Source organism: Arctopsyche grandis, chromosome 13 (assembly GCF_051622035.1).
Source record: "Arctopsyche grandis isolate Sample6627 chromosome 13, ASM5162203v2, whole genome shotgun sequence".
In the NCBI taxonomy this organism is placed as follows: Eukaryota; Metazoa; Arthropoda; class Insecta; order Trichoptera; family Hydropsychidae; genus Arctopsyche; species Arctopsyche grandis.
In genome coordinates, this window is record NC_135367.1 from 19,465,469 (window position 1) to 19,491,321 (window position 25,853).

At 35.2% G+C, this 25,853-nt stretch overlaps 2 protein-coding genes across 2 annotated transcripts in view; both read right to left on the minus strand.

Annotated features, from left to right (window-relative positions):
• Window positions 1-4,050: 4,050 nt before the first annotated feature.
• LOC143921625 (laminin subunit alpha-1-like) lies at window positions 4,051-8,744 on the minus strand. Its single transcript, XM_077444979.1, has 12 exons — window positions 8,721-8,744; window positions 8,416-8,610; window positions 8,100-8,336; window positions 7,904-8,024; window positions 6,827-7,008; window positions 6,611-6,751; window positions 5,560-6,530; window positions 5,350-5,490; window positions 5,128-5,281; window positions 4,877-5,054; window positions 4,786-4,801; window positions 4,051-4,246 (listed from the first exon to the last, which is right to left on the minus strand). The coding sequence occupies exons 1-12, from the start codon at window positions 8,742-8,744 to the stop codon at window positions 4,051-4,053; spliced, it is 2,556 nt and encodes an 851-aa protein (XP_077301105.1).
• A 2,553-nt stretch (window positions 8,745-11,297) lies between these two features.
• The window catches only part of LOC143921626 (laminin subunit alpha-1-like), an 82,082-nt gene continuing 67,526 nt past the window's right edge, over window positions 11,298-25,853 (minus strand). The window contains exon 4 of the mRNA XM_077444980.1: window positions 11,298-12,943. Within this exon, the coding sequence (XP_077301106.1) occupies window positions 12,587-12,943 (357 nt within the window). The 3' untranslated portion in view covers window positions 11,298-12,586. The remainder of the gene's footprint in view (window positions 12,944-25,853) is intronic.

The window sequence follows — 25,853 nt, forward strand, 5'->3', positions numbered from 1 at the left end:
ATTTCAGGCACTTCAATATGCATACATAGAATTTGAAAGGTAGTAGAATTTTCATTCTCATGTTCAGTCTGGGACATGATATAATACATATAACACTGGTGCAAGAATGCACAAACGACACTCGAACGTAAATTACGCCAAACTCCGTTACGGCTTAGTATCTGAGCTGGAAGTCAATCGATTGAGATTGAGACTGCCGTTTTGCGGATTAATGCGACGAGAAAACGCACTCGACTATAGAGAGGAGAGAGAGAGAGATGAGGAGACAGGTGGCCCCCAAGTGCAGGCGATATGCAAAACGAGCGAATTTGAATAGACTAACATGCATCGCCTTGTACTGAGGGGTCGTTCTTAACGCGTGTGTACCCAAGCGTCCACTTAAAAGTGTGTACATTCAAACTAAATCTATGACATCCCAGCCAGACTGTAATACGACACCTCGGTGGTGTGTGAAACGATAGAAGGGTCATCTGCGTGCTTAGCATGACTTCGAAACTGCATGGAGAGTCGAATTTAAATAACGCGTCTCAACGAGAAAGAATTTATAACGCGGTGTGATTATTTTTTTTTAATATTTGTGATGACTTGTGCATCTTATTTGTGTAAAGTTAGGGCTATCGTCCGCAGATAATATTAATGCTCAATCATCATCAACATCATTTACAGCCATTCGCCATCCACTGCTGGATGAAGGTCTCTCCAATACGCTTCCATTCGTCTCTGTTTCGGGCAACTTTCATTCACCTCATCCTATGTCACCAATCTCCCATGTGCCTTCATCGTATCCTTCTGCATTCTCTCGGGTACGTATCTTTCGTCCATCTATCGTCCATCTTCTAGTTAACTGACCCGCTCATTGTCATTTCAATCTCTTTACTCTCCCCATTATATCAACTACTTTTGTCATATTTCTCACCAACGTATTATGTTTTATATCCTTCCTCGTTATGTCTTAAATACTGCGTTCCATACTTATTTGAGTGCACTGGACCTTATGCAGCATTTTGGCGTCCAATGTATGTGAATAGTTTTTAAATTTCCCAATACAATAATCCCGTTTGATTAAATGTACGTTACGGTTAAGGTGCAGACACACAGAGTGGTATGCGGTCGTACGTGTTTTTTTTTATACCTATAGATAGTTATGCACATGACAATTAATTACAAACATTGCAGCAATTTTTATTACATAAATCGCTGTATTTCGAGAGGCTGAAGAGCACCAAATTAACAATTAATTAATTAATGAATTAATCCATAGAGACATCTGTGGATTTAGATTTAAACATACATTTTTACATATTGCATGTACATAAATCAAATTCAAATATTTGTCAAATTTGGTGGGTAGGATAGTTTGTGTCAATTTGATGGAGGAAACGTTTCAACAATGAAATCAAATAAATTTTGCGAAGTCTATGATAGAAAACGATCGACTTGGAGTCACAAATATCCAAGTCTGACCAGCAGCATTAAAGATTGGCACGGGATCAAACACCGAGCCACACTGCTGGCTATATACATATTTAAACAATTAAAAAATGAATTTGGCCAAATGTCCGTTCGGACAAATGCCCATTTGAATAAATACCCATCCAGTCACATGTTCGTTCGGTCAAGTTTTAATTCGGCCAAATTTTCTCACACGTTAACAATACTATGAAGATACGCCCATAACAGCTGAGGATATGGTCATCACAGCACGTCCGGGCCGTACGATTCAGTTTGCTATTACCATTATCGTCCTAGATTGAGAAATACTGAACTAAGATAAGTTTTATTTGATATTATTTTGAAGATTGCTATATATGGCAACCCTATACTACAATATGTACATATATACATATGTGCAGTAGTCGTTTATATTAGCTCTTTCACTTTGTTGCACTTTGTGATTGTGGGAAGCAGAATCAACAAGCAGAATGAAACAGTATGGATTCAAAATAAACAAATCGGACATTTTCAATATTTACTTCAACGGATAGAATGAAAAAAAAACCCGCCTCGCGTCGGAAAAATTGCGAAATCGTAAACGCATGTGTCCGTCTGGTCGAACTGGTTGCTTATAATCTGATTAATTATAATCCGATAACGTCGTGGTCTATTAGAAATAGATTTTTTTTATACCGCAACCATATACCGAGACGTGGTCCATATCTGTGTTCTTTTAATAACATCCACGGTTTTTACACTCACCATCCATCGCTGTCAATCAGCGACTGGTCATCATCAACCGATATATCAAAGACGAAGCTTGCAAGTGTAGTTCGACGTCGAAGCACTTAAAAAATCGTAAAAATAAACAAACTTTCGCGGAAAATAAACCGATGGAATAAATGGCTCGCACATAGGTGTTTTGATTGGGTCGTTAATAAGCGGTTTACGTATTGGTTCTTTGAACTTAGTAGCGGTCGAATAATTCAGAAGTTTTCAATTATAAATCAACTTCAATTTGCAAACGATTAATGGAGGCATTGAAGACCGAATCGAAAGCGTGCTTACAGATGAACACAATGCGATAAAGATACACCTTATTCATGCATCGACTCGTAATTAAGACGAGAAGATTGCATAAAGTGATGGCACATTGATACACTAAGGGTATCAATCGACACCTCTGTCAATATCCAACACGTTTAAAAGGTCATAAAATACTGAACCGACGTAAACCGTCTCTAAATTTTAACTTAAACGTTAATTCAATATCTTTATTGACGAAAAATGGCAAAGTTTCAAACCGATCGGAAGAATGTAGGAACTTCGACTAAATCAAACATACGTACATAGAAAAGCCTTGTAAAAAAATATTTCAGTTGGTCGTTCTGTACTTCAGATTAAGCTGCACTTAGCCCTTTGAGTGCTCACGTCTTTTCTGTTGAAAGTCCCCCACGCTGAAAATTTCGCCAACATTTCCAACCAGAATTATTTAGAAATCCAATATAGAAAGCAGGTATAAAAATTGTAGCTAATCAAAACAAACCCTAGATAATCACCGCCGAGGATTTCGAGTTTTGTAAAGGTGTGTTTAGACTCTCTAATATATCTTGCAACGATATAAAATAAACAAAAGAAGTCTATTAATTAATGTATTTTTCCAAAACTAGTTCCATTTTCTTCATTGTTGTTAAAATGTAATGCTCACAATCTGAATTCCATGCTACAATGTAAAATACTGTAATTCCATCCTGTAATTCTGCTATGGTTATAAATTCAGAAATTCCGGTGTAAATGAGTCTTTATAAACGTTGACAAATGAATGACATGGATTACATGACCCATGTTCAATGCATTTTTTTCGATGCTACCTTTAAAGGCTTAGCAGGTAGTATTCTTGTTTACTTTGTACATGCTTAATATACAACGCCTATCAGGGTTTTGCAAGCCCATGGACTTGTCAGCAAAACGCCGATCGGCATCGGTCAGCATTCAAAGGGTTAATCAAAGTCAAAATAAAGGAAATTAATACTAAACAAGTCGGACATTTATCAAGCCAAAAAAACTAAATCTGAATTTCAAATCCATAGTAAAAATTTTGTATGTGATGTTTTATCTGCAAAAGCAAATACAGAACGGGCTATGAAAACTTTTTGGAAAGTTTGATAAGAAGATTAGCTTTAGAACGAACTTTTCCCATATGATATTTCAAGAATCGATGTTTATTTTCAAATTAAAATATGTATTACTCATTGAAAATTAAAAAGTCAAATAAATGCATTCCGAATCAGTAACTGTTTCAAAGCGTATCGAATATACGGAAATAATTTTCACACACACACTTTCATACTCAACGTTTCCAATGCTTAACAGACGTATATAGATTTATTTATTATGCAGATGAGTTTAGGAAGTCGACATTTATCCAAAGGTGAAGGATTAACCGTGTGGACCAAAACGAATCGGAGGCGGTAATGAGCTGGCGAAACGAAAGATGATTATTATTGGACCGTATTTCCCAGTCGCATCTTCTTCCATCTATATTTTCGAAATGCAATACGTGTGGATATACAAAAAAAATAAAAGTAAATCTCTTCGCGTACATAAACAACAGATTTAACGGGAATCGCTGAGCGTTTTGATCGACGTTACAATGCTTGGATGTCTTTCTTTTTTAGTTTTTTTGTAGAAATGCGGATAGAAGTCGCTCCTTTTATGGTGATGATGGTAGAACGTGCCGTGTAACGCGCTAGAAGTTAAACTATGAATACTGATGGTGACACTACCCGTGGAGACCGACCCGTGTTGAATCCTATAAAACGATAACATTACGTTTTGAAACGAAAACACGGAAACTCGTTAGCAGAAACTAACGAACGTTCGCTCGCGTAATTTACTGTGCCTCGTGCGGAAAATTCATAGATTCGAATCGGCGCGTCTCGTAAGTCAAAGCAACGCGATGTGTTTACAATGAAATGCCGTCAGTGTAAACAGTGCAACACTGTATTTTAAATGCACATAATCTCATCTTCAATTTAATAAAATATACAGCAAAAATTTCGCAAAAGGAAAAAAACACTCGACTTTCATAGAATAATACAGAAAAAAATTTATGATAAATATAGATATTGAATATAAATTTATTTTTAAATAAATTCATTTGTTTTTATTTTTTAATTCAATACGAATATCTCAATATAAAATATAAAATCAAATTTTTTAAACAAAAATAGTATATGTGATGTTGCCATCTAGCGTTCAAATAAAAAATTTCTTTGCATAATTTACAGATTTCTATTTTACCGACTTAACTGCTGTGATCAAAAATGTTGAATATAAAAATAAATTAACTTTCTATAACATTTTCCTAGCGAATATAACGAACATTTTGATTTACATCATGAAAAATCAGAAAAAGACAATATCAATACAATAAACTTACTTTCACAGCCGCTGCTTGAGAATCCGTAATGATGATGTTGGCACGAGTCACACCGGAAGCCTTCCACTCCCGCTCTGCATGGACAGTGACCCAAAATGGGATCACACATTGAGCTGGAAGATCCAATGGAATTGCATACGCACGGAATGCACCCTTCGGTCACATTGCCGTATCCTTCCTGTTATAAAAGACAGCACCTTTGAGTATCACTAATCTATTTTCACACCGTTTATAAGAATCTCTATACTCACATCACACATATCACAAGCTCGTCCAGCATAGCGTTGTTTACATTTACATTTGCCGGTGATGGGATCACAAGAGGAATCTTCAGATCCAATTAAATCACAGCCGCATGGTTTGCAGTCTTTTTCAGAAGGAATACCGTAATGACCTTCTTTACAGCTGTAATATAAATTTAGTTAAAGATTTTAAATTAATTCATGGATGCGAGCAGAAAGAAATTGTGTTACCTTTCACATCTGAATCCTTCAGTGTTTCCAGGACAGGAGATGCATTCTCCGGTGATATTATCACATGGTGCCCCGTCACATGAGCAGAGTTGACACGACGAACCAACTACGAGTGGTTCTCCATAGAAACCATAGTCGCAACTGTTAAATTAAAATTAAATTATTATTATACATAATTAAAGCTATTTCATAGCACATTAATGAACTTACATTTCACAGTGGTCTCCTGTATGACCTTCTGGGCATTGTGTGCAAAAATATGACACATTGTCAACTCCGTCTAGAGTGCAGCTCGGACTGAAGTTGTTACTGTCAATTAACAAAGGACAAGCACATGTTTTGCAGTCGTTTTCAGTGCCTATTAAGGGATTTCCATAAAAGCCGTTCAAGCACCTTTCACATTTTTCTCCCACTGTGTTGTGCTCGCACGTAGAGCACTTTCCGGAGTCAAGATCACACGTTTTCGCATGTCCATTACAGTCGCATTTAATGCACTCCAACTTTTCAAAATGGTCAGTTGTATTAGTGAATGATTGCACGTGGCTGAAGGAGCACAGTTCACAAGAAAGTCCCGTATAACCGGGTGGACATAAGCAACGCTCAACTTTCAATGAATACTTTTCAGATACTTCATTCCCTATTATGATCAAAACACCCTCTAAACTTCCTTCGACTTGATCAGTGTGATATTTTGCTCTTATAAGAATATATTTCACATTAGTTAACACACTCAAAAACTGATTTCGGGTCACCATATCTCCTTTGTATTCCGTCCGTTTTGGTCTCGTTACTATATCTCTAACAGAATTTGGGACGTGATACCACATTTTTTCATACAAAGGTATTGGTATTTCCAATTCATCGCTTGCTTGCGAATATGACATATCATCGTAAGCGATTTTCATTCCATTATGTCCGACCATTATCATGTTCGGTCCGGTTGTAGGCTTTCCACTAGTGTCTCCTCTCATGACAACCCAGCCCACTCTAAATATAAGAATTGAGCCATACGCTTCAAGTTTATTACCAAGATACAAATCTGGAGCATTCCAATAGTATGATTCGATTCCCGGCAATTCGAAATTGCCGACAGTCAACCAACCTGTATCGGGATCTAATGTCGGTACTACTACATTTGATATACCAATGTCAGTCACTGTCCAATTGCTTAAAGTTTGAAACTGAAATCAAAAGCAAAGTTTTTATTATTTGAGTATCACAAATTTTATATTCATAGATGAATTTTAATACAAAAAATTACCACTCGATTTTCAATAACCGCAGAATGACAGCTATCACTAACACCAGAGCAATAACATGGAATGCATCCATCAGGATTGTTTTCATCCAATGAGAAAAACCCTTCTTTACACTTATCACAATTAATTCCTTCTACATTTGACTAAAATACAATATAAAATTAGCATATATTATAAATTTCTACTAAAAATAGTCCTTATTTAAATGCAATACTTACTTTGCATACACATTCAGTAAGACAGTCTTCCATATTTAAAGTTCCTGCCTTATTACAAGGACATCTCAAACAACTAGGAAATCCTTTATAGCCGATGTCACATTTATCACATTTCAATCCTGCAAACCCTTCCTTACACTCGCACATTATATCATCTTCAAATTCACTAAATTTACATTGTCCTGTGAAAATAATAATAACATTTTGTTTTACACGGTTACATTTAAATATACATGTCTAATTGTCTACATAGATCAAATCTTATAACCAATTTTTGACCAATTTATACTGAGCAGATTTTCTTTGAAAATTATTGGCCTTCCTTCTGATCACAATACAATTTTTAATCAAAATTTGAGTTGATATCCCTCAACAAAGTTTTGGCGAGAATTAATGGAAATGATGTATAAATGGTATCTGTTTACTTGGTTACCATATCAATTAATCAACATTAAGAGGGCTGTACACCCGAAACCTTAATTTTGTTGCTGTTCCTTTCTTCGATATATATATTGAGTGAATGCGACAATATATACCAATATATAAATTGAGTGAATGCGACAGTTGCGCTTCGACCAGATAAAACGTATTTTAAGTCGACAAAATCGAGGTTTCGTATTCTCCTATTTACTCCTCCGAAATTGGACCAATTTTTAAAAAAATTTCATCATCGGTATGAGAAAGATATTTTCTGTGCAACTATGTGCGTATTTTTTTTTTTAAATCGACCGTTAAATAAGCACGCTGGACTCTTTTCGTGGGTGTAAAAAAGAGGCGATTTTATAGATGTTTGGCGGCTCCTAGTTCCTTTAAAAAATAACTAATCAAAAAAATAAAACGATAGATGCATCCCAATGGTGGATATCCATAGTATATTAAAAAATAATTTATCTAGTGCCATAATTGAGGAAGGGAGAAGTGTAATTCGTTTGTATGGACAAGGCGCTGGTGTCCAGCCCTCTTAAGTTATGAAAATATAAGCTAATACGTACATATCAATTATTTATTATGATATATGCGGTGTTTTTTCAATATTCAAGGTAATAAAAATGAATGTTATAAGGTGTAATTTATTACCTGTTGAGCCATCTGGATCACATCGGCACAAAGCACACGGCTCTTCATCGTCAGTCAATACTCCAATGGGACGGTAATATCCAACCTCACACAGTTCACAATTAATACCAGCAGTATGTCTCTGAAAATAAACCCACCAATTAATACAATAAGAAATAACCAAACAAATACTTTGTCTAAATAATTTTGAACATACTCTACAATTAAGACAAACACCTCCTCCTCGGTATCGACCGTGAACATCTACACTTTTCTTCTGTACATCAACTTCTGCATCATACACACATTCGATAGCATGGCCATTACATTGGCAAGCTTGGCATATATGTGGCTCAGACGCACTTCCTGAAGAGAACGGGAGCTGGTTGAACATCGGACAGCAGTGGTCACATTTGGGGCCGCACGTGTGGTGTATACATTCGCACACAGGATGCTGGAAATACATCAAAAGCTCAATACAATCTATATCTATAAAATTGAAAGTGTATTTGTATGCAAAATGAGCAACTTACAGCTTTATCTACATTGTGAGCGCAATGATTGGCATGCCCGGAACATTCACATCTTCCCCCTATGGTTATGTCCCGGAGTGTGTAGTATCTCCGTTCAGGTCTCCCTGGTCCAGTTTCGTGTAAGCCTAGCAATCTTAATCGGACCCATCTTGCTTTGCTCCATTCTCCAGTTCCACTCAGCAATGACACATGAACCTGAAAAACGTGTATGCGTACATAATTTCACTATGTTATATGAGATTCTGTTGTGTTTGTTGCTTAATTGGAATGAATCACATGAAACGATTGAAGTTTCCATCTAGTACATGCTCAGAGCTCACGTTGGCCATTAAAGGGCAGCCCAACTATGGCAAGAAGTTGAGTTCTTTAGGCGTACGAGCGTTGAAAATTCAACAAACTCACTCGTTATTTATTCCACGGGCTGTTTGCAGATGCGGTAACAGTTCGAAATGAATATTTTTGCATCCGCTTATATTGTTGTGCACTGCAAAGAAAGTTTCAAGTGCTGTTGTGTACAATGACATCTCTAACTCTTGAACTCAATGAAGCCAATGTAACTTTAACCATTAAAAGTTTATTATGAGCAACTCCATATGTGTATCAAGTAGACATAAAAAAAAACACTTATTATTCAGTATATATTCTATTATGCAATGTTATAAAATATAACAACCACTATATACATAAATAGATATATGAATATTGAACGCCATTACGTGTGTGTACATATGTATCTTGGTTTGAACAATACCACATTATGAAAACTCGTTCGTAAACTTCTTCTCACTGGAAGGTATGGTTTATTCTTGTTATTTAAACGATAATTGCATTATGGACTTGCTGCACGTGCATTGTGCATTCATACGAGTAACTAAGTGCCTACTTATATTAATTCGTATTATACATTGTGGTAAAATAGCTGGTTTAGTTCATAGATGAAATATATTAACGTATCTGCTATAACATCATCATTTACAGTCAATCACCATCCACTGGTGGATGAAAACCTCTCAAGACAGAAAGAGAGAGCACGAGTCCACGACTGCTTCTTAAAAATGTATATAAAGTATTATAAAAATTACGAGTGTTCGGCGAAGTAAGTATGTAAAAAAAAATATTATATTTATTTTTTTTCAAAATAATTACAAATGTTAGCATTTTTCGCTTGGACATTGAAAAACCTCGTAGCAGCCAAAGGGTTAAAAAAAAAGGAATACTTATAATATATTTGTACTCTTAAGCCAAATAAAATAAGAAATAAGACTAAAGCCCTTTAATAGATAAATAAAAAAAAAACCTTGTAAAAAATACTTCATCATTTGCGAAACTACAAATTCATTGCTTTAATTGGGTCAGCATTTTAATATTAAATGCGGACATTTAATTAGTTACTTTTAAAACAGAAAATATAAAGCAACTTTAAACGAATGAAATGCGCATTAACACTTTCTATATGTGCATCACGTCTCTGGAGCGTTATACTGACTAAACACCACATTTTTCATGTTTTAAACTGCGCACGTTTTAATTGTTAAATGATCGAAACTTTTTTTTTATTTCATACTACAGATAAAATATTGTCAATGTAACATTTTTTATGTAATAGAAATATTTTCATTTAATGAGCAATTTATTTTATTCTAATGCGCAAATGATTCGTTCTAAGGAGAAAAGCTATTTTTTACACACCTCCTTTACGTTTCACTTACGATTACAATTCAGGAAAAAATTTGCCTCTTATCCGATCGTTTTCATACTTTGCCATATTGCTCATTTTGGTCATCAATATAAGTAAATGGATCCTACGCTACGATGGTGCAAAAAATCGTGTAAGACGCGTTTGAAATTTGAATTTCTGAAAAGTGCCTGATGTTTATCCAGTTTTTAGTTTTAAACATAGATGGCGGTAGTAAAATAAAATTATTGGTATTTTTATTCAAAATAATAATTTTATATACAAATTATAGTAGAGGTATGTTTTTAAAAAACTTTTTTTTATAATATAATTATTCTAAATGCACCGTTAAATTTTACACTTACATAAGTGCTTACAAACAGTCTTATTATATGTAGAGGTAGGATAGTCACAGTGCTATCCATTGTTCCATTGTTGTAAATCCTTTGTAAAAAAGGTTCGGCAAATCTTTAACAATGCATTTACAACCTTTGAACAATACGCGGCACCTTCTGGGTCCGGTGATTAATTATATGTATATGTAATTGTAAATGGGTTTTTGAACTCTTTTTCCTATTATGCTGTACATTAATATTAGAATAATGTAATACTATGATTACTAACAAAATTAAATTTAAATTGTGAAATGATCAGTAGATCAGTAGCTATTAAATACATCTTATATATATTTTAATAGATATAATTTAATAATAATAAAAAGCATTTAAAAATCAAAATATGTATATGTATGTACATACACACCTACTGATTTGATTCAGGCAGGTAAAAATTGAATGGGTAATTCAATAATAAAGGCTAGAAGATACGAATTCGATAAACGATTAAGTTCTTATCTCAATTTCATGAAAAGCGAACAATAACAATATAGACACGCACTTTTGACCAATTACGGGCGATTTGAACGGTCAATTCGAATCGTTACGGAATTAAGGTCGTTTTCGAAGCGGTATAATTTCTAAAGCGAGTCTCTCATACAATGTGTAGTTATGTTGTGTAAGTAATTGATAGCTCCTTATCCAAATTAGGCGCTAATGTCGACTACACCCTGGGCTACATTTTTATGGGGCTAAAAAAACAATAAAGCAAATGGAAATGGCGTTGCGCTCTCTGACGCTCGTAAATTTGAATCATCTCAACGTTTATGGCGAATTTATTGTAGCGCTCTGTTTTTTTTTGTTGTTTTATTCTCAAGAACGCGCTTTTCCTTTATTGTGTGCGAGCTACGATTTTCACGCTATTATGTGAGTTTTGTGCGTCGTTACTCATCGTTTTCCCCATAAGGTGGTGTACCGTAAAGTACGGGATGCGAACTTTGGCCATGTGGTACGCGAGCTATTTAATTTATTGTCCCGGTTCCAATGATTAATTTTTTTGAATTGGAGAACTCAAATTTATTTTTTTGCGTACGCGTCGTCAAAATTCATTGAAATTTGTAATGTACTTTTGAAAATAATGGAATTAAATTGGATTCAAAACCAGCACATAATGCTTTCGAACACAGTGGTCACGAGTTTGAGTCCCACTGGTTGTTGCTGCTGGCCAGATCTTGGTTTGTGTCTCCAGGTCTGTCAGAGTTTGCCAATTTATCTGATTTTTATTGAAACGGTTCCAGCAAATTGGCAACCTTTACACATTTCTCGCAATTTTTGAGTTTTTAGCATCTCGAATTTTGTTGATTCTTATAAAATGCTACAAATTTGTCGCAAATTTGGGTTTTTTCAGGATCTCGAAATTTGGCGATTTATATATGTATATAAAAAATGCTGCGAAGCTATAAATTTATCAAATTTGACAAAATTCATCTAAAGATGTCTCTTTGAATGCTTTGGGAAAATTATTCTCAAGTTTTACATATATCGATGTTTATAATTGGCCAGGAAGGCGCATTGGTTTACTTGTTAGGCCTTCCTGCATATTTTAGTTCTGAAATTTGTGATCTGATTTTGAACTACTTCCACTTTTTAGGTCGCTTTGATATACGACGGTTAGATAACATTCAACAAGCTATTGTTTCCAACATACAGCTAGGTGAGTTTAATCATTAACGAACTCATAAAAATTTACATCGGAATCTGGTGTCAGATCGAAATGATGAAATCTACATAGCTATCCATACACGGCTTTCTACCACCCCTTCGAAACTCAATTTAACAGTGGTAAAAGTCACATTTTTACTGTAATTTAGTGTATTTTTCGAATCGTATAGAGAACATAGGGGATCGGACTGGCGTATTCTGCCCTAAAGAGATCTTTATAAAAGCGACCTGTATATGGAAATACGATATTTTCTCTGCTTCGATTGACTGTCAACACTACATACATACAGTACCACTCGTAAGTGCCAGATAGTAGGTAAACTGAAGCTGGTGACCACAGGATCATGGAAGATAAGCGACTGCCCTGAACTGAATTAAGACTCAGTTTTATTCGCCGCGTGGTGAGCAGGATAAAGAAACACTGTTGATGCATGACAAATCACCAACAATACACAAAAATTAGGGGAAATGTGTGTGAGGTAGTTGTTCGGTTGCCTTTGAATACAATCCGCCCCTGATTGGGATCACCATCCGTCGTATAATTAGTATGCACACTCACTTCGCCGTTTTCAAGTGGTTGCGTCTTAGAGTGGAACATGGTGCAAGTAGTTTCCACACTAGGTTTCGGCTTTCCTTGAGTGGCTGGAAGTCCGAACAGGTCTTGACATTCAGAGCTGGTCCGTCCGAAGAATTGCCATGGTTGGAAGTTGTCTCCATCGACTGAGTACTCCAGAGCCCAGGCTGCCGGCCTGGGTGAAGCTCCAGCTCGAATTATAACGTAGGCCACCTCGTAAATCTGAGAACAAAACAAATAAATTACAATTTAGACTGGAGTAGAAAATCATCATCTGAGGAATGAGATCGCTCTTGGCGATCGGGAGCGATAATGGTCTCGATCGGGTTAACCAAACAAATTAGTGACAGTCAGTGATTTAGTAATTGATCCTTTGGCGTTTACTATGTAGAGTGCGTGATGTAGTTTATGTTCAATTCAATGAGAGATTTGCTCGAGATTATTGATTATTGTCGACTTTGACCTTCGGTGCTTTAGTTTCATAACCATTTAAGGCCATACATATATATGCAGATAATACAAAAGACACGATGATTAATGAGCTTTAAACTTTACAACGCCTAGTCTTCGAATCTACTGGGTCGATTTTCGCCAAACTTTCGCTTATATAATATAAATTTTACCTTTCACGCGAATGTATACCACTCGTTAAATATGTATAGTCGCTGATTAAGAGATGAGCTTTCAATCTCAGCTATTAAATTATCGCACAAAGTTGTTATCAACGAGACAGTGATTAGAAGGCACGGAATTGACGTAGCATAGGGGACCATTTACTGTTTTCCATTTTAAGACATCGGAACTGAGATAATGGGATACGGCCGTATGCGGGAAAGCATTGTCATGAATTTAGCTCACCATATACGACGACATCACATATGTACTACATAATACGAATATAAGGTTCAATTAAATAAATTACATTACCATTGACTATTATAATGATTGCCATCTACATATGTATAATGCAAGGAAATTGTAAAATAATATGCCAGATAATTGATTGGGTGAGGCTGATATTAATGAACTATTAATCAAATTGCATACTATTACGTATTATCATCTACTTAAGTAGACAAGCAGACGTTGGGTATTTTGTATACGAATATTTACATACGTATGTATGTATGCATGTAAGATTTTGCAGTACTGGAATTCAGTGATGAATACCGAGTTAGCCCTCATCTGCATGCTATTTGTGCCTGAGGTGGAATTACCATAATATACCCAGACACGACCCAGTAGTAAGTAGATAGCGTTTTTTAGTTCTTGATACTTTTAGTTCCGAATACTAATCTTAACACATTTTTTTTAATTAATTGATTTGACAAATTTATCTAGTACAATAAATACTACGACAAAAGCAAATTGAATGAATTTCCAAATATATTACAAATGAAAATCATCGAAGAAATTGATCATTGATGATCGGCTAGAACAATGTTTCAAGCACTATTTTACGATTAAAAACGTCAATTAATTCAGACAGGCTTTTATTGAAGTCAAAGTTCTTTATGGACGGTATAGTGAATCGCTTTAATTGTGACATCACGTGTTCCAAAAATTTGCAACGCTGAAACATTGCACGAAATTCAAGTGGGACAATAATAATGACACGTCATCTTATTCATCAAAACTAATTAACTTGTGCGCTTGTATTGTATATACATATGTATATTAAAAGTGGAAAATATATATGTAGGTATGTTATGGATGTTAAGGAAATATGTATTTCAAAAGTAAACATTAAAATTATCAGTAGTTCACAAAACACTGACGGGAACACACATGCTCATTTGTATGTGGGCGGCCGGGCAAGTCACGGAAGCATATCAAAATGCAGGAGATTGCGCCGTAACCACCGTCGAAGACACATGCTCAATTGTAAGCGAACGTGCGGGGATGAAATGAGTGAAATAAATGTTGGGGGGGGGAGGGGGGTGAAATAAAAGGGCGTTGCGCGAGAACGATGTGAATTGACCACAAAAGCTTCGTGAGTATCATTAATAAACAAGTTGAAAAGTAAGATGAGCACCTTGAGGAACACCAGTGGAGGTTGGATTTTTGTCAGAAGAGCAATAACTGAGTTATTTAACAAATTAATGTCAGTGAAAAGACGAATTAAACTATGTATTAGGATATCCAAAATTGCTGTGAATGCTGACACTGTTAGCTACAATCACCTCGGGTGTGGTTTTTGCTTCAATTCCTTTATAAAACTACACTAGTGCAGTATATTAAAAAAGTTTTATTTCTGTAGAGCATAGTGTTTACAATACTTGCTGCAGAAGGTTGTGACTTATTGATGTTTTATCATAAGGAATATTAATTAGCTCAAATATAGCCCGATTTCGAAATTTCACGACGTTGTTTTAGCCGATTAAAAACAACAGGAGTTATTTATGACTCGACCTACTTATGTACTACATGCATACATAGTGTTCAATTCCCGTATACGAGATTTTGTATGGGAGCGTATCTGGTGGCGGTCATTATAACCCTCATATATGGCTATGCTTTCACCATCATCAGGGCTGGTCGAGTGGTCTTTGTCCTTTCTCTGGGTTCGTGTTGACACAGGTCCGTTTAAGGCCTCTCAATACCACCGGCCGGCACACATAAATTTGTTTGGAATACCGGCACATTTTCGTGCTGCCTCGGATCAGTGTGTATGGTAAGTACTATACAGTGTAGTACTACTAGTGAGTGTGCTTGTGTATTTATTTGCGCAGCGTACGGAGCATGCTCGGATAATGGACCAGGGGGAAAGGGGGAGAGTGGTGCAACAACGCGCGTGGAATCTGTGGACACAACTTGCACGTACAACCTGCTATAAATACGCATTGTTGACCCGATGGGTCATCGAAGATTTTTAGCGTCAGCGAGAGAAAGGGGGTGGCAACCTTTTGAATAAAATTATGTGTCTGAGTCGATACGGTAGGGGTGCTTAAAATGCGTGTATGTATAGTCAACTTTTATGCTTAGTTATGTATATCGAATAATGCAAGAAGTGTCATGTATTATGTATGCAAGAAAAATCTTTGAAGTGTAAATGTTGACTCATGTTGGCCTAGGGGTCGGCGCTACAGGACGCAACACGATAAATTCGAATCAAGGATATCTGATGAAAGTGTTTCGTTTCTTGTTAATCTGTACCAGTGTCGTGTTGTGAAAATCTCCCTGTTTTTGTCGTACAGTCCTACTTACGTGTGTGCGAGCAGGATACAATGTGACTCGGTGTGACGTCACCTAGCCCCCTTCTATCCTGCTTGCGCACACGCAAGTAAGGCTGTGCGACAAAACAGGGGGATTTTCACGGCACGCCACTGGTATGTATGTATGTACATATCATGGATAAGAGATAGTCCTGGGTGATCACTGTTCACTGGAAATCTCACTGTACAGCCTTATTTATGTGTACGCGAGCAGGATACAAGGGGACTAGGTGACGTCATACCGAGTCCTGCTCGCGCACACGTACATAAGTGAGGCTGTGCGATAACAACCGTGAGATTTCCATGGCATGATACTGGTATGTATACATACATATATTGATAGAAAAAAAGCATCAGAAATTAGGTCAAATTGACATATTTTGATGACAATTTGACCTGCTTATTTTCTATACTTTTTTCGTTATTTTGTGTCTAAATAAAAAAAAAATATCAAAAAAGATTTCAAAGCTTAAGTTTTCAAAATAATGATGGGAACGTGAAACAATGACGGTTTTTTCGGAAAAAAAAATTACCGACGAATTCGTTACCGCTGGGCAGACAGGAATTTGCAGACTTCACTCACCTCGTTTACCATTTCAGACTGGGTCCTTAAAAGTAACCAAGCCCCAAAAAAGTGCACCATATCCCCCCTCCCCCTCTCCTCGGTTTTGGCTTGTACATATGTATAATATAAACGATTTGAAGCCTTCAAATCTAAACTTGTCGGCTACGTATTATAAACTATATTCTTATTTTTATACATATGTACATATGTATGTTTGTATGTATGTATATATCAAGAAAACCTAACATATAAGCCCATTGCGTCTTTCTGTCCAATTATAAACATCGATTAACAATTTATAGAGCAATTTTACATAGGATCGATAGATAAATTTGAAAAAAATTGACAAAGATTTTACAGCATGTTATATATCAGCGAATTTGAGATGTAATAAACTCAAATTTTGCGAGAGATAGGGCAGGTTGCCAATTTTGTGGAACCGTTTCAATGAAATCAGATACATTGGCAAAGTCTAAAAGGAAGCGATCGACCTGGAGTCATATATCCAAGGCCTGGCCAGCAGCACTGAGCCAGGGAATGAACCGGTGACCACTCAGTTGACAGAATTACACGCTAAAAACTGAGCTATGCTGCTAACATTTATTATGTACATACATTTGTTTTGGCGTTTTTGAATAAGAGTCCTACGGTCCCAGACTCCGAACCCTTCCAAAACCAATCTTCATATACTATACCAAATTTGATGGTTCTAAGTTGAACAGAGCATACATATGTATGTATGTACATATACATATATACATATACATATGTATATGTAGATTATAAATAAAAACGAACAATAATTCAATTTAATGTGCGTCATTTTCCGAAAGACGCTGGAAAAGTTACTATGTGTAATAGAAGAGGAAAAGATAGCTCGTTGTAACATTATTTTATGTACATAAAATTAGTTTATGTATATGTATGAATATATGTAGGCCTTCAAATATATTTATATAATCACATTATAATATAATTCCGAGTATGCGTGGAAGGATTAATAACGGTACAAGCCGACATTACAAGCAAGCGTGTAATTGGAAAGGACAAAACAGCCAAATTTGACCGTATCAAATGTACTCGCGTTTACTGACCGACATTTCCGACCCTCGTCAATCGTCCGGATGCTTAAATTCGCACATCTATAGGTAAATACTATTGCTACAGTTTATCCGGAGACGATTGTATTCACCTTTAATAATGATTATATGTAACTTTTAACGTGTTCAATTGAGTAAACTGTATAGATGTTACTAAGTGATTGTGTCTCGAGTATGTGAAATAATATGGCATCAATCCGAGTAGAAAAATAGGATTTTTGTATTAATTTATTTTGAACTTTTCAATGATTTAATGAACTGATACGATTCAATATTCATATTATATAATGTTTGTATATGTATTATATTATATCTAATCAGATAATACAATAAATTTGTATGTATAAATGTTGTCATGCTTTATCAAAGTGCAATATTTTCAGGATTACGATTGTTAGTTTTATGAGTAATGTTCATATACATATATGTATGTATATACGACCATCAAAGTGATTAATTAAAAAGTACATAATATTGAACTTTTACAGGAAACTGTAAAAGGAGTTTGATTATATGTAGTTTAATGAGTTTATAAATAAAAGAAAATGCAAAGAGATAAAAACTGATAAAAAACAGAAAAGTAAAATGATAAATAAAAAAACGAAAATAGAAATAAATGTAGATATAGGAAAAGAATAATTATAAAAAAGTTTAAGAATCTAGCTTGTTTTTAAAAATATTAAGGTTTTCAGAAGTTACTACATTGTTGGGAAGACTATTCCAAACATTAACCACTCTGATTGAAAAGAAGGAATCTCTAATCAATTTGTTCGATTTTTCTTTTAGGAGCCTGAGAGAGTGACCTCTAAGATGAGCTGAAGATAAAGAGGTTGGACAAAAGACAATTGTAATGATTATTTTATATTTCAAAAATTTGGATTGGGTCGCCTCTTATTCTTCTCGTCTCCAGCGTGTGTGAGATTTATTCTTTTCAACCTCTCATTATAAGAAAGTGATAAGTTCAGAAGGTATATTAGTATTTCTTCTTTGTACCCTTTCAGTACATATTTTATATTCAGTACATATTATGTTTTTACAATTTTGTATTTTTATATTTGTTTTATCCATATTTGTCTTTTAATTAATATGTAATAATATTATTATATAATAATAATTAATTTCCTTTTTATATAGCCATAGTGACGACTTGGAGTTGATCTGTAAAGTCACTATGGCAAATTTGTGAATAAATAAATAAATAAATAAATACATATAACATATTTTTTAAAATGAGGATTCCATATACTAAAAGCTTATTCTAATTTAGAGCTCGATAAAACTTTTATAAATTTTTGTTTAAGATGTTTAAGTTGAGAAACTTGAAAACACGCTTGATAATATACAAAAAAGAGTAAAATTTTATTTATTTATTTATTGAAAAATCAACACACAAAAATGTAGAAATGCATAAAGCATTTAACCAGTATTTAGCCAGCAGCATAGCTCGGTCGTTAAGCTTCTGCCTAACACCGAGAGGCGCCGGGTTCGATCCCATGAGCTGACCTCAATTGAAAAGAATTTGCTGCTGGTCAGACCTGGATATTTGTGCTCCAGGTCGATCGTTTCCTATCAAAGTTTGCCAATTTTTTCTGATTTCATTGTTGAAACGGTTCCCGATTAAAAATTGGCTAAAAACCTTCCTACCTACAATGTCACCACTATTTGAGTACGATTAATGTACAGTAAAATGTATGTACAATTCATAGATGTCTCGTTAATTTGCAAGTTTTCAGTGTCTCGTAATTCAGCGACTTTTATAATAAAAATGCTGTATTGTTTGTGATTGACCAGGAAGAAGGGGCATTGGGGTTTACCTGTAAGGCCTTCCTGTTATAAAATGTAATAAAATAAAGAATAAACAAAATAAAATAACACATGAGCCCAATTACAGATTTTTACAAATTAGATAAAATGGTAGGTAGATACATATGTAGAGACAAACAAATGAAAAAGAAAATAATAAAAACCAAAACATGACTAAAGCATGACATTTGCCTCACAATAAAATTAATATGGGAAGTCCATTTGAGCTTACAAGTAGTGATGATGTATTAAAAATACAAAGTGCATTCGAGAGAATGTCGATAAGCATCTATAGCCCAAGAGTGCATACTTTGTATCGATTTTGTTATTATATTGGCCGAGAACAAAAGCATTCTGCAACGATGATGCTGCGGTCTGACGGTCAGGAAACGGTTCAAAGGTGCACCTCTCCCTGTCCCATCCGCGGCGATTGCAATAACGACCGTTTGTTTTTGGACAATAAAACTGTGGTTCGCAGCTTAACTATGACCAACAACAACAACAACAACAACAGCCGTATCGTCCCCCTCACGGCAAAGTTCCGAATTCACCCTGCGATAAATCATAGCCGTGCCGGGGAGCGCCCATCGGTAACGTACGGGTGGTCCGTTTGCACTTTTTTCCTCGATCAAAACGTGCGTTCGATTACTTCCGGTTCCGGTGCGAACCCAACGTCGAAATGATGGCACGAAAAGCCGGTCGAAGTGTATCATTTCTTCTGTGAGATTTATGGCGCGAATCATTACGTTGTCCGGCACCTAGAGAGTGTTAATTCATATTACACACACTTTCTTGATTTATTTTAAGCGTACGTTTCGTTTCGTGTATTTAGAACGTGCCAAAAGAAAAGGGCATCATAAGAAGTTCTGCAAAAAAATATAATCAAAGAATCGGATGCGGTGCATCCGCTCTAAAATCGCCAGACGAATTGAACGACAGATTAACGGACAGCTGCTTTAAATGCAATTCTCATCTTCTCGAATGATAGATTGCACATCAGATGACGGGTAACCATTCGATGTGCACAGATGCAATTATTAAAATGGTAATTATTAAAATTGAGTTGGACCTTTCAGGCGAGTTTAATAAGGCAAGATTCGATAAGTTCCGAATCTTGCCTTATTAAACTCGCCAGAAAGATCCAACTCAATTTTAATAATTGCATCTGTGTACATCGAAAGGTTACTCGTCATCTGATGTGCAATCTATCATTCTAGAAAACGAGAATTACGTTTAAAGCTGCCGTTCTTTTAATCTGGCGATTTTAGAGCGGATGCACCAAACCCAAAGAATCGCAAAATATTGTTGCGTGGATCCAAGTAAGAGGCCAAAGTCGTTTCACAGCATTTATTGGTGATTAAAGAGATACACACACCGCCAGTGCTCCGTCCAGAATGTATCGATTTGGTCTAAGTACCTTCTTATAAAGGACAGGTCGCTCAGGGCATCTTCGACGTCCGGTTACTTCCCCATTGTTTAGTCACGTACTTGGATATGCAGTCCCACGCTTTCCGCATTGTCAGTTCTAAGAACTACACAGGAATGCGACCGAGTGCCGTTACCACTGCTAAGTGCATTCGGGGGTATCTCATTGTTAGCCGACTTGCACTTAAGCCTGGAGATAATCCTCGAAACCAATTGTAAAGGCGGCTCCTTTTAGCATACGCTACAATATTAAAGTTTTCGTATTATTATCAATTAATTACATATGTACATATGTATGTGTGAAAGCTAGGGAAGGTGATATATTTTAACGTGAAAAATTCTGAGATCAGTGTGCGACCAGCACTCATCGTCCAATCAACGATCGGGACTTAACAGCCAATGAACGAGCCGTGCTCAATAACCAATCAGGTCCCGCGATTCATCGACCAATAGATCTCACTGTGTTGAGTATAAAAGGTCGTTGGTTTGCTTCGTTGTATAATACGATTTTTTTCACCATCGCAATGGCGGATGACACTTCTACTTATATTGATGACCAAACTGAGCAAAATGGCAAAGTATGAAAACAATCGGATAAGAGCCAAAATTTTTACTGAATTTTAATCGTAAGGCGAAGTAAGAAGAGTTATGTTAAAAGCTGATTGTCCGATATGTGCACAATAAACTATGTAGTATTATTACTACTCACTTCGCTCTTCACTATGATCTGGAAAAAATTCCGCAGGTCCATTCAACAGTATGAATGAAATCAAGAGTGAATTTGGACGGTTTTATGCTGCTTTGCCAAGAGAAGAAAAATTTTGATCAGTGTTTTTGTCAGCCGGTACCATGGCTGGGTGGTTGCGTTTTATGTTAAGCACCGAGAGGTCACCGTGCTCGATCATGTGATAATCTTTAATGCTGCTGATCAGACTTGGATATTTGTGACTCCGAGTCGATCATTTCCTATCACAGTTTGCCAATTTATCTGATTTCATTGTCGAAACGGTTCCTCAATCAAATTGGCAAAAACCATCGTACCCACTATGACCTATGTCACCATTATCTGAATTTGATTTATGTACAAGTTTAAATCCATAAATGTCTCTATGGATAAATTAATTAATAGTGAATTTGAGTTTTTAAGCATCTCGAAATTCAGCAATTTATGTAATAAGAAATGCCTCAATGTTTGTAATTGGTCAGAAAGGCGCCTTCCTGGTATACGTATATCTATGCAAAATAATAATAAAATAAAAAAAAGTCGTATGGATGGGACACTTGGGTAATGTTGGATCAAATTAACTTTCAAACTTGTCAAAGTGTTGGATCAAATTTAGTGTAAACAGAACATTATGTGAAAAGACATCTAGTGGATATTGAAATGGATGTACTTAGATGAAGGTATGAAAGGTAGACAAGAGAAGCACGTGAATGGTACCCAAGAGATTTAGAAGTTTGCAAGGCTACAATTAAGTGGGTGGACAGAACAGATATGACTCATATGAGTAGAGCCATCTTGGAGAGGCCTTCATCTAGCATAATGATGATGGCAAACAAAAACAACGTATGGTAGGCTGTATTTATATATGTATCCTTTAGTTTTATTGGAAAAATATGGAACAATGTTGGCTATTTCCACACACCACGTACTATTTTCGCCACAGTTTGTGTGGACTCGGAAAATGTCTGTGTTTGAAAGATGGGACCTCTTTTAAGTACTTCACATTTTGTAAGTCTCTCTCTCTCTCTCTGTCTCCTTCTGGATCTATGCAAATCTTCGACGTTCAAATTCTTTTGTATTCCTACGTCATAATAATAAGTAATCGCGAACAAAGAGAATCGACAAGAGCCAATCGGGTCCGTTGTATGCTACGGGGTAGAATTTTCCTTTGACGTCCAAAGCTAATAAAGCTTTGGACGTCAAAGCTGTTCGGTGAGAATTTTCGAATAAATTCCGTTTATTTCGCATTATGAGATCCTATTACGATAATGACTAGACAACGCACGGAAGAGTATATAAATTGATCATACTTTCCATTGGTAAAAATCTATTAAAATCAATACTGCGTGAATTTAATCATACCCATATACATAGTTTATTATTATAGTATGGTTCGTTACTTGAATTTTTATGAGCATCATTTCCATTTAATAACTATGAAAGAGTTTTGATGGGATTAATAATTTTTTTCACGTTTAACTAGTATTTAATTTTCAATGACGTGTCAGTTTTTCATATGATTCATTCTTGTCGTATCGAGTGAAATGTGCATGTGAAGTTCATAAACGGAAAAACTGATGTTTTTGCACATTCAGCCCGATTCGAAAACCAAAATTTCGCATATAAAATGGTATAAATTTCCTATGAGTATGAAAATAGTATCGTTATTTATCTATGGTATGATTGATGTGTACAAATAAATTTAGTTTAAGTATCCGTTCTATGTATATAAATAAAATATTGAATTTTCCAACCGTCTGAATAATGAAAAACTATTACTTGCAGTCTAAACACGGAATTTCGATTCGATCAAGTGGCTACCAAATCGATTTATAATTCCATGACTTCATATTGATTTATTTATATATAGTATAAGAGACAGCTACGTACGGTTTTTTTAACCTACTCAATTCACAGAAAAACTGATTTTTTTTTTACATTTACTCTAAGTAAATGTAAAATGTCCATGTATGTATATATTATTCATATGAGCCGTTATATTTGAAAGTGGAATAAGTCCACTTTTCTTCACTTTAAATATCGAAAACAAAAAAAGTATTTTAATTGTATAGAGCACCATAGAGACATCTATGGATATATATGACAAACATTTTTACAGCATTTTATATATCGGCAAATTCGAGCTGCTGTAAGCTCGAATTTTGCAAAAGATAGGACATGTTGCCAATTTGTTGGAACCGCTTGTTTTTTTATTTTTATTGTTAATTGCTTTTTATTATTACTAAATTATGTTCACAATGCATTTTATATCCATTTTAATAGCTACCGATCTACTGATCATTTTCTATTTTACAATTTTATTTTATTTTTGTCTGTAATTGAAATATTATATTATTCTAATGTTAATTATGTACAGCATAATAGGAAAAAGAGCTCAAAAACCTATTTACAATTATTGGAACCGTTTCAATGAAATCAGATATATTGGCAAGATATGATAGAAAACGATTGACCTGGAGCACATACATCCAAGCTCTGGCCAGCAGCACCAGGCCACTGATTGAACCCACGACTCCTCAGTTGATACAATTATACGCTTACTACTCTATCCTATGTTGCAGCTTATGTGCAGTTACGATTAATTAAAAAAAAATTGCGTAATTATAGTTTTTTTTAATAATTGCTCTGTTATTAGTTTTTTTTTAATTATAGGTTAGTACTAGGCTTTAAATGATTCACTCTGGGTTTTGAGCAAACTCCTAGAAATGTCCTTGGTAAGTTTATAAGTACATAATAATACATATTCGATCGAAACGGTTCCTGTAAAATTGGCTTTTCCTTCCCAATTTTCTGTTGCAAACCTTGAGTTATTGTTATATCTCAGTTTTCGCCAGATTTCTCACCATATATGTATGTATGTCTCTATGGTTGTTTATCGAATGTAAAAATTCGTATCGTTACATGAAAAATGTTACTAATCGTATTTATACGATGTTTGTAATATTTTATTTTATTTTATATAATTTTATAAATTGAAAAATCAACAGACAGGATGTACAGAGATAGGTATAAAAAAAACAAAAAGTAAATAAATAATATATGTAACATCCGAGTCCAATAATAGATTTTTACAAAAATGAAAAAGATAAATATAAGGAAAACAAATTAAAAAGTAAAGAATAAAGGCATGACAAAATATGTAGTACATTGCATAATTAAACTATAGTATTAAAATATTTGGAAAAGGTTATAAGATAGAATATAAGAAGAAATTGAAATTTACAAATATAAAACAAATGAAAAAGGTAAATACAAAATAAACAAATGAAAAGGAAAAGAATGAAAGCTATAATATGATTAAATAGCACATTACATAACTAAACTAAAGTATAAAAATAATGGAAATATTGGAAAAATAGAATAGGAGAAAAAATGAATCAATCGGTCAAGATTCTCTTGATGTTAGACCTGAATTGAATATCTGACCATAGATGTCAGGTACTCTTTCGATTTACTAATTATGTATTTAGATGTCTCATTAATTATGAGTGTTCAATGTCATGTATTAAATTAGCCATAGTGACGACCTGAAGCTAATCTGTAATGTCACTATGGCGAAATTGTAAAAAATAAATAAAATATATGTACATATTCAAGCTGGTTTAGTAGTAAAGGATATAATAAAGTAAAATGGTAGACAACTTTGACGTGAATGATATCAAACCAGCGCAGTTCTTTTTACCTGTATAAATATGAATCGTATCGTCTTTTAGCATTATCATTTTAATATGTATTTTATTTTAAATCTGACATAATTTCTGTATCAAGTCCAGATAGCGATCAGCCATTGTCCGGCAACATATCGCAATTTATTGATTGGAGATATCGACGGTCGGCTATCGCGAAACGCCACCATACGAAATGGACGCTATCGCCATGATCTCGAGGACCTTATAAAGGAGCAGGAAGACGGGAGGAGAAACGAAGAGAAGAGTCGAGGGGGAGCCGCTCACGGTATCGGCAAACGAGGCACGTAACAAATAAGGACACAATAAATTAGATCCTCTTTATCGGATAAGCATCCCGGTGTGCTCCCTCAGAAGTTGCCCGTACAATATTGCCAACTCGTTTATGGGATAAACAAGGGGGATACGATGGGCACCGTGGATGATGGACGGCCGACCACTTAACCGGCCAGTTTTGTGGGCTCGATTTTAATTAAGCGAGCCACTAAATATCCTCAGCGTTGGGTCCAGCGGTTGTCAATGTGTGAGGAGTCTGTCAGATATAATAGGTGTCTCGGTCTGCCATACATGGTGTGTTTGAAACACGGACTGGC

Coding starts and splice junctions, on each gene's coding strand:
- LOC143921625 (XM_077444979.1), bottom strand. CDS start 8,744: ATGGCCAACGTGAGCTCTGAGCAT. Junction 8,337..8,415: donor CTCACAATGTAGATAAAGCT/GTAAGTTGCTCA, acceptor ATGTATTTCCAG/CATCCTGTGTGCGAATGTAT. Junction 8,025..8,099: donor GTGTTTGTCTTAATTGTAGA/GTATGTTCAAAA, acceptor GTTTATTTTCAG/AGACATACTGCTGGTATTAA.